Below are 10,194 nucleotides of genomic sequence, written 5' to 3' on the forward strand. Positions count from 1 at the left end.
AGATGTCGTTCAATTGGTAACATACATTTTTGTCTTCTTCGAATGCCTCTTAAGGGGAAAGTAATCTAAAAGTAACTGAATGTAATCAGATTAAGTTTGGGTAATCCAAAAGTTACGTTACTGATGACAATTTTGGACAGATAACTAGTAACTGTAACGGATTACATTTAGAAAGTAACCTACCCAACCCTGTAACCGCATGTCAGAAGCATAAAAAATGAGTGAATGGACTCCAAAATGTGGTTCGATGAAATCACTAAGCTTACCCTAAAGTAAAGTAAATTGAATTAAATTGCCAAAATGATGTAACCTAATTAGCCTACACCTGTCTATACATAAATTAATATAAATCATAAAAAATAGGCAACTACACCAAAAAGCATGATTCGGCCACAGAGGATCATTAGCTTATTTCTTTTATTTTTTATAACTGTGGATTGTTTTTAATCGCATTGTATGTATCATAAAATAATTCTGAAATATTGTGCTATAAACATATATACAGTGAACATACATCATTGAACTAATTGGATATTTTGATTGGAGTGCAGTGAATCAAAAACTATTCATACATTTTGTTGTGCTACAAAGTGGGATTTTGCTCCTGAGCGGCGCAGCTGTTTAAGGCACTGCATCTCAGTGCTAGAGGCATCACTACAGACCCTGGTTTGATCCCGGGCTGTATCACAACCGGTCGTGATCGGGAGTCCCATAGGGCGGCACACAATTGGCCCAGCATCATCCGGGTTAAGGGAGGGTTTGGCCGGGGTAGGCCGTCATTGTAAAATAAGAATTTGTTCTTAACTGACTTAATTGTATTACTGTGTAATGTTAAAGTGGAAAAAAAATGTATCAACAAAAAACTATTAATTGAAAATAAAACACAAATATATTTTGATTAGATAAGTATTCAAACCCCCGAGTCAATTCATGTTAGAATCACATCTGGCAGCGATTACAGCTGTGAGTCTTTTGGGGTAAGTCTTTAAGAGTGCTGCAAACCTGGATTGTACAATATTTGCCCATTATTATTTTTTCAATTATACAAGCTCTGTCAAGTTTGTTGTTGATCATTGCTAGACAGCCATTTTCAAGTGTTGCAATAGATTTCCAAACCAATTTAAGTCAAAACTGTAACTACGCCACTCAGGAACATTCAATGTTGTCTTGGTAAGTAACGTTATCGTCCTACTGAAAGGTAGATTTGTCTCCCCATGTCTGTTGGAAAGCCTGTGCTTAGCTCTACTCCTTTTTTTTATCCTAAAAAAACTCCCCAGTCCTTGCCGATGACAAGCATACCCGTAACATGATGCAGCCACCACCATGCTTGAAAATATGAAGAGTGGTACTGAGTGATGTGTTGGATATGCCCAAAACATAATGCTTTGTATTTAGGACAAAAAGTTAATTTCTTTGCTATATTTTTTGCAGTATTACTTTAGTGCCTTATTGCAAACAGGATGCATGTTTTGGAATATTTTTATTCTGTACAGGCTTCCTTCTTTTCACTCCATCATTTAGGTCAGTATTGTGGAGTAGCTACAATGTTGTTGTTCCGTCCTCAGTTTTTGTCCTATCACGGATAATTGTATGTGTGGGGTAAAGAGATGGGGTAGTCATTCAAAAATCATGTTAAACACCATTATTGCAGAAAGAGTCAATCCATGCAATTTATTATCTGACTTGTTAAGCAAATTCTTCAGCTTTTTTCAGGTTAACATGTTTTATTCATTTGTAAACATTTCTATAAAACAGAATTCCACTTTGACATTATGGGGTATTGTGTGTAGATCAGTGACACAACATCTAAATGTAATACATTTTAAATTCAGCATGTAACACAACAACAGTTGGAAAAAGTCCAGGGGTCTGAATACTTACTGAAGGCAACGTACATCCTATGTAGCCTGGATATTGTAGTGAGGAGTATGATTTAGCTGTCCTCTAAAGCTCCAATTTTGGAGTTCAGGCTCCTGCTGGTGTGATGATCATGGAGCCATAATAACATAATAACACTATGTTCATCACACACAACACACACACACACACACACACAACACACACACACACACACAACACACACACACACACACACACACACACACACACACCACCACACACCACAACACACACACACACACACGGAGCCTCTGCATAACACCATGCTGACGGAGCTGTGATGATTAGGTCTAATAATGCCGTGTAATTCAGTGTTAGTCTGAGAGATTGGCACACATAGCGATACCTGACAGCAATGCTGACATGCCTGTCAGAGAAGGTTAACCTCTGCATGCATGTGTTACATGTACATTCATACATGTATAATGTATTATTGTAATTATGCTAAAACCTACATGACATGTAACAAAATACACTGGAATTACACTGCACCTACGTACAGTTGAAGTCGGAAGTTTACATACACCTTAGCCAAATACATTTAAACTCACTTTTTCACAATTCCTGGCATTTAAAATTTGTAAAAATTCCCTGTCTTAGGTCTGTTAGGATCACCACTTTATTTTAAGAATGTGAAATGTCCGAATAAGAGTAGAGAGAACTATTTATTTCAGCTTTTATTTCTTTCATCCCATTCCCAGTGCGTCAGAAGTTTACATACAATCAATTAGTATTTGGTAGCATTGCCTTTAAATTGTTTAACTTGGGTAAAACGTTTCAGGTAGCCTTCCACAAGCTTCCCACAATAAGTTGGGTGAATTTTGGCCCATTCCTCCTGACAGAGCTGGTGTAACTGAGTCAGGTTTCTAGGCCTCCTTGCTCGCACACACTTCTTCAGTTCTGGCCACAAATGTTCTATAGGATTGAGGTCAGGGCTTTGTGTGGGCCACTCCAATACCTTGACTTTGTTGTCCTTAAGCCATTTTGCCACAACTTGGGGTCATTGAAGTATGCTTGGSGTCATTGTCCATTTGGAAGACCCATTTGCGACCAAGCTTTAATGATGTCTTGAGATGTTGCTTCAATATATCCACATCATTTTCCTACCTCATGATGCCATCTATTTTGTGAAGTGCACCAGTCCCTCCTGCAGCAAAGCACCCACACAACATGATGCTGCCACCCCCTTGCTTCACGGTTGGGATGGTGTTCATCGGCTTGCAAGCCTCCCCCTTTTTCCTCCAAACATAACAATGGTCATTATGGCCGAACAGTTCTATTTTTGTTTCATCAGACCAGAAGACATTTCTCCAAAAAGTACAATCTTTGTCCCCATATGCAGTTCCAAACCGTAAACCGGCTTTTTTATGGCAGTTTTGGAGCAGTGACTTCTTCCTTGATGTCGATATAGGACTTGTTTTACTGTGGATATAGATACATTTGTACCTGTTTCCTCCAGCATCTTCACAAGGTCCTTTGCTGTTGTTCTGGGATTGATTTGCACTTTTCGCAGCAAAGTACGTTCATCTCTAGGAGACAGAACGCGTCTCCGTCCTGAGCGGTATGATGGCTGCGTTGTCCCATGGTGTTTATACTTGCGTACGATTGTTTGTAGAAATGAACGTGGTACCTTCAGGCGTTTGGAAATTGCTCCCAAGGATGAACCAGACTTGTGGAGGTCTACAATTTTGACTGATTTCTTTTGATTTTCCCATGATGCCAAGCAAAGAGGCACTGAGTTTTGAAGGTAGGCCTTGAAATACATCCACAGGTGCACCTCCAATTGACTCAAATGATGTCAATTAGCCTATCAGAAGCTTCTAAAGCCATGACATAATTTTCTTGAATTTTCCAAGCTGTTTAAAGGCACAGTCAACTTAGTGGAATTGTGATACAGTGAATTATAAGTGAAATAATTTGTCTGTAAACAATTGTTGGAAAAATGACTTGTGTCACGCGCAAAGTTCAGACTTCAACTTTTACTGTGCCTTTCTATGCGAAAGTTATGTTTAAATAGGTTTTTAGAGTACTTACTGACTTTCTCGTTCATCTCGCAGTCAAGTCCATCTTACCTATCTTTGATTTAGATTCGTAAGTTCACTGCCCCCCCCCCCCCATCCTTGTACACACACACACGTAGCAACCCACCCAGGGGACTCCAGCGACTGTTAAAAATCCACCAGCAACTCGTTATCAGATCAATAGCCATTTATCAACATCTGTCTTTTAATTAATTCAGCCAGCGCTCAATATACTTCCAGTCATTTCACCCCGATCAATTCACCTTAAAACCAGACTGCTGAGGCCCGCTTAGCCCCATGTTAATGAATGAGCAGGAGAAATGCATACATTCATTGAATGAGTGGCTGCGTCCCACATGGTACCCTACATCCCCTATACAGTGCACTACTTTTGACCAGAGCCCTATGGCCAAACCCTATGGGCACTGGTCAAAAGTAATGCACCATATAGTGCCAGTTGGAACGCAGACATAGATGCCTTAATGTGTGTATTGAGTACTGTATTAGGAGTCTGAGACAAATGGCAACATGAGGTTATTATTGGGATTAATGATTGATAGCAAATGAGCAGAGTTTTGTCACAAACCTGTCTGTTCTACGTCGCTGGTTTGTTCAGACAGAATTAGGAGACAAAAAATCATTCTTGCATGACTATTTACGCCGACGTCTGACTGTGGGGGTTGTTGCTCTCTTTTTTGAGTTTTGGTTTTGCTTGTTTGCTGGTTTCTTTATCTATTAGGAGAATTGTTTATACTGTAGCTGGATTGCGATGTGTCTCTGTTGTGGGGAGCTTGTGTTGGTGTTATAACCCTTTAAGAAAAGCTGTAGTTTTAAACGTCAAACCGTCATCTTCTGGGGTGTGTGGCAGAGTGTGTGTATGCGACAGTGCTTCACAGTCTATGTGTTTGGCAGTGACATGATTGAGGAGACATGAAGGGAGAACAAGGGAAGATGTCTAGTCAATCACCTCTGTGAATAACCACTTACTAGACTGTGGATTAAAGCTGTATCGCCTGTCTGAACCAACCCGTCCATTAGCTTCACATGTAAAATCTGCTTTACTGTGTAAAACAACATCCACAACAAATGATGTCATTATAAAAATAGACGCTTTGTGTCTGGGTGGAATCGGGGGATGAAGAAAAGCCATCCAAGTCATCTAACAACCTGCATAGTGTATGAGATGAATGATAATCAATATTCCTTGACACTAACTCTCTCCCCCCTCTCTCTTTCTCTCTCACTCTCTCCCTCTCTCTCTCCTCAGGTGCAGGGACTGGAGAAGCAGGTGGCCAAGGGCTACCCTGGACTAGACCTGGGTCCAGCAGGCTCGGTGATGAAGACCCTACCGTATGGCATGGGAGAGGGAGCCGTCGGCACCGGCGGAGGGGCCACAGGGGGAGTCAAACCCCCCTACCAAACCACCTCCCGCATCTTCTCCACTGGCATGGACGGGGTCGGCAACCCGCCCATGAAGCCTCCTCTGAAAACCCCCACCTACAGCTTCTTTAACCCCTACGACTGGGCTCGTAATCAGTCGCTCCTACTCGACCAGACAGGCTACCGCAACAAACGCAAACCCTCACTGAAGACGGCCCAGAAGACCAAGAAGATCTTCGGCTGGGGGGATTTCTACTTCAACGTGAAGACCATGAAGTTCAGCCTCTTGGTCACGGGGAAGATCGTGGACCACATCAACGGCACGTTCACCGTCTACTTCCGCCACAACTCGTCCAGCCTCGGCAACGTCTCTGTCAGTATTGTCCCTCCCACCAAGGTGGTGGAGTTCGAGGTGTTGCAGCACCACCAACCAGGCCTCCACGCTCAGCTCCACCCAGAGCTCACCCAGATCACCCAACAACAGACCCCGCACCAGTCCACCATCGACCCCAAAGAGATAAAGACCTTCAACTGCCGGGTGGAGTACGAGAAGACCAACCGCTCCAAGAAGCCCAAGCCCTGCCTCTACGACCCGTCCCAGACCTGCTTCTCAGAGCACACTCAGTCCCACGCCGCCTGGCTCTGCGCCAAACCATTTAAAGTCATCTGCATCTTCATCTCCTTCTTCAGTATCGATTATAAGCTCGTGCAGAAAGTGTGTCCAGACTACAACTTCCAGAGTGATCATCCTTACCTTGGATAAGAGAGGAGGGATGAGGAGAGGAGAGGGGAGGGGGAGAGAATCTTAAGCGCGTCTGAGGGAATCCGTTTGGGAAAGGGTCCAGACGCAGAATCGCTAATATTGATCCGAGAATGTGTAGTTATTTGCGATGCGAGGTGATTTGTAGATCAGTGATCCCGTGAAGTCCGACTCCAATGTATTGTAGTCGATCTCAAACACTCACAATGACAGGACTGATGACCACAGGGATAGTATTTTTCTGCTCTCAACCTCCTGTTGGATTGTGGATATTATAAATGAGAAGTACGGCTAGTCGGCATCATGGATGAAATACATTATATGGCAGATTTTTTCAAAATGACCTAAAAACCCTTGTATTAGTTGACTTTAATTTATGTATGTAAATAATGTTTCAAAAAAATCTATACATCTCTGCTCTTTAGACATTGGTTATCAATTTTAAATCATTTCTGTCCGTTCGATTTAAACTTTCAAAACAAGCTGGGAAGTACGGACGTTTGATTTTGATGATGTCATATTCTATCTGATGATCTGAATGTGTCATGCTGTCCCTATTATACTATCATGCAGTATAATCTCGGAACCCAGAGTCTTGGAACCCGGGAACCAAATCTTGCGTGTGCAACAGTCTGCCACAAGAGACTAGACCTTGTACGGCATTATAGGTTCTAGAAGACTGTCATGTTTTCATTAAAACTTTTCAAATCCTGGATTCAAGAGAATATATAGTCCTGGAGTTATACGTATGAGTAATGATACACGCTGGATATGCATACAATATATGAGCAAAGCACATTAAAATGATCTGCTTCAGGTCGTTGAATAATGGTGAACGTACTGGGATTTATTTTTCACATTATATTATATTTTACGTTCACTGAACAAATTCATTAGGCATTGTATGAGTCAAGAGCATTGTATGAGGCATTATATAAAAAATAAAGGAATCTTAAATTAATCTTCAGTTGGACATCATGATTTGTATTTTATTTACTTGCAAAAATTCATTCAGATGTTCATTCAGATGTTTGTGTCTTTCTTACTCACCTTCCCTATACCGGTCTTCTTCTACTATGTATCACTGTCAGCTCTCTCTCTGTCTTGCTACACTTTCAGGGATAGACCAGGGTTTCCCGAACTCGGTCCTGCGCCCCCTTGGGTGCACTTTTGTTTTTTGCCCTAGCACTACACAGCTGATTAAAATAACCAACTCATCATCACTCTTTGATGATTTGAATCAGCTGTGTAATGCTCGGGCAAAAAACTAAACGTGCGCCCAGGGGTAAGATTGGAACCTGCTGCAGATTTTCATTAAATAACCCATTGCTAGTGCTTAATTGAATTGTGCTCGATATCCTATTATGTTCTTGATCAATGACGTTCAGATGGAATGGAAGACCCCGGAGCTCTACTACCCATGTATCTTCTGGATCCGCTCAGGACACACACACACACACACACACACACACACACACACACACACACACACACACACACACACACACACACACACACACACACACACACAAAATGTACTGTTTCTTCTGGAGCTGTTTAGGACACACAGGACACAGAGATTTATGTAGTTCTTCGTCCCAGGAGAGCACCTCTTTATCACGTCTCACTGTTGTGGTTGGGAAGGGTCTCCATGTTATGCTCCATCTCCTTGACACTGACTCTGACACTCTCTCCCAGAAGAGTAGTATGAGGATACGTGTGTGTATGTCTCTCTAGCTTTCTGTGTCTCGCTCTCTCGCTCTCTCGCTCTCTCTGTGTGTGTGTGTGTGCATGCACGTGTATATGCATCTGTGTGTGTGTGTGTGTGTGTGTGTGTGTGTGTGTGTGTGTGTGTGTGTGTGTGTGTGTGTTTAATCCATAATAAATCAGCCATGTTCGAAGTAACTACACAGGTCATGCAACAATATTTTCTGCAGCGAGGACATTGCTTTGATATTGCATTCTCTTAAGCCTACTTGTCCACATTGACAGTGAGCAGCCTGTGTCAAGGCCCTGAGGAATGGGGATGGACCCGACCAGACAGACTGCATCGCCAGCCCCGTAGTCTATATTGCAAATTGTTGTATTTACAGAGCACATTTATTTTGAAGAATCTTTAGAGATGCAAGATAAGTAAACATATAGTCTACGATGAATGAAGGAGCCCTGCATGTTGAATGATTATGATATGTAGAAAGTAAGTATAAATGAAATATTTTACAGCTTCAAAATGTAAAGTAAGTGTCCATCAGTCTGGTTTCAGGCCAAGTCATAGCACTATTTCGGCTGCTTCTTTGGTGCTAAATTACACCGTAAATTGCATGGACAAAAGGCAGCATTGTACTGCCCGTTTTTATAGACCTGTTAATGCTTTCAACTCTATTGACCATTCATTATTCATTCGTAGACTATTTGCAATTGGCCTGCATTTGGTTTGAAAACAACCTGAAAGACAGGACACTGGCTGTGTTTAAAAATGCGCACTTGTGTTCTATCTAGGGTGTATAGCAAGTACAGAACACAACTGTCATTTTTCTAATTCAATTCCAACATAGAGATAGAGGACTCATCTTTGTATCTGTGCCATTTACCGTCCTTGGTGAGTCCTCTATTTATCACTATGGATTCCAAACATATGAACGTGAAAAGGCAAGTATGTACTAAGCTTACTAGAAGTTCTATACCCTTACTTGGGAGGTCTGGAAAACAGCACGCAGGGGCGCATATTTGTACTGTCTTTGCTTTTTCGTTCCCTATCCCATAACATACGCTATCCCATACAACCTTGGGTCGCTGCGAAAATTCCCCAAACTTCTGAATTAATGGGGGACTGAAGTCCCCGCTTGGGAGAAAATATTCTAGAGGAATAAGGAATACCTTTGTTAAATGTAAGTATTACGTTTATTTATTTACCAAATTATGTTAAAATGCTCAACAAATTACTTCCACATTCATTTTTTATGCAAATGTTGAGTCACTGCTGTTTATAAGCCCGCTAGCCAAGCTAAGTTAGCTCGTCGGACAAGATAGCGAGCAAGCTAGCAGGCTAGCCCAAGATGGACTCTTATAGGAAGCAGTGTGGTCAAAGACTTAGTATCTTAGCTGTATTCACAATCTGGTTACCTATAACTAGAAAGATAGTTGTGTTTTTTATGCAGTGGTGTAAAAATACTTTAAAGTACTACTTAAGACATTTTGGGGGGTATCTTTACTTTACTATTTATATTTTTGACAACTTTAACTTTACTACATTCCTAAAGGAAATTATGTACTTTTTACTCCATACATTTTCCCTGACACCCAAAGTACACGTTACATTTTGAATGCTTAGCAGAACAGAAATGGTCCAATTTACACACTTATCAAGAGAACATGGTCATCTCTACTACCTCTGGTCTGGCGGAATTGTCACGACTTCTGCCGAAGTCGGTTCCTCGCGGTGTTCGGCGGTCGACGTCACCGGTCTTCTAGCCATCATCAATCTATTTTTCATGTTCCATTTGTTTTGTCTGGTTGTCGCACTTACCTGGTTTCAATTCCCTAATTACATGTTGTATATGTTCCCTCTGTTTTCCCCCATGTCCTTGTTGGGAATTGTTTATTGTAAGTACGTGTGCTTTATGTGACTGGTGCGACACGGGTTTCGTGCCCATTTGTTTTGTTATTTTTGTATGCCGGTAGTTACGTACATTAAACGACTCCGGCTAGTTACCAAGTTCTGCTCTCCTGCGTTTGACTTCCATGCCACCAGTTACGCACCCCTTGACAGGACTCAATAAACACAAATGCTTTGTTTCTGAATGTCTGAGGGTTGGAGTGTCACCCTGGCTATCCGCAAATGTAAAAAAAATTGACAATTGTGCCATCTGGTTTGCTTAATATTTGAATTTGAAATGATTTATACTTTTACTTTTGATACTAAAGTACCGTTTTGCAATTACATTTACTTTTGATACTTAAGTATATTTAAAACCATATACTTTTAGACTTTTACTCAGGTAGTATTTTACTGGGTAACTTTTACTTGAGTCATTTCCTATTAAGGTATCTTTACTTTCACTCAAGTATGTCAATTTGGTATTTTTTTCACCACTATATCTTTACATTACCAGTCAAAAGTTTGGGCACCTACTC

General features: G+C 41.3%; 1 protein-coding gene across 1 annotated transcript in view; it reads left to right on the forward strand.

Annotated features, from left to right (window-relative positions):
* LOC111969683 (neurexophilin-2) overlaps nt 1-7,021 on the forward strand; it is a 102,126-nt gene extending 95,105 nt beyond the window's left edge. The window contains exon 2 of the mRNA XM_023995860.1: nt 5,188-7,021. Within this exon, the coding sequence (XP_023851628.1) occupies nt 5,188-6,063 (876 nt within the window). The 3' untranslated portion in view covers nt 6,064-7,021. The remainder of the gene's footprint in view (nt 1-5,187) is intronic.
* The last annotated feature ends 3,173 nt before the right edge of the window (nt 7,022-10,194 follow it).

This window comes from Salvelinus sp. IW2-2015, linkage group LG11 (assembly GCF_002910315.2).
Source record: "Salvelinus sp. IW2-2015 linkage group LG11, ASM291031v2, whole genome shotgun sequence".
Classification (NCBI taxonomy): Eukaryota; Metazoa; Chordata; class Actinopteri; order Salmoniformes; family Salmonidae; genus Salvelinus; species Salvelinus sp. IW2-2015.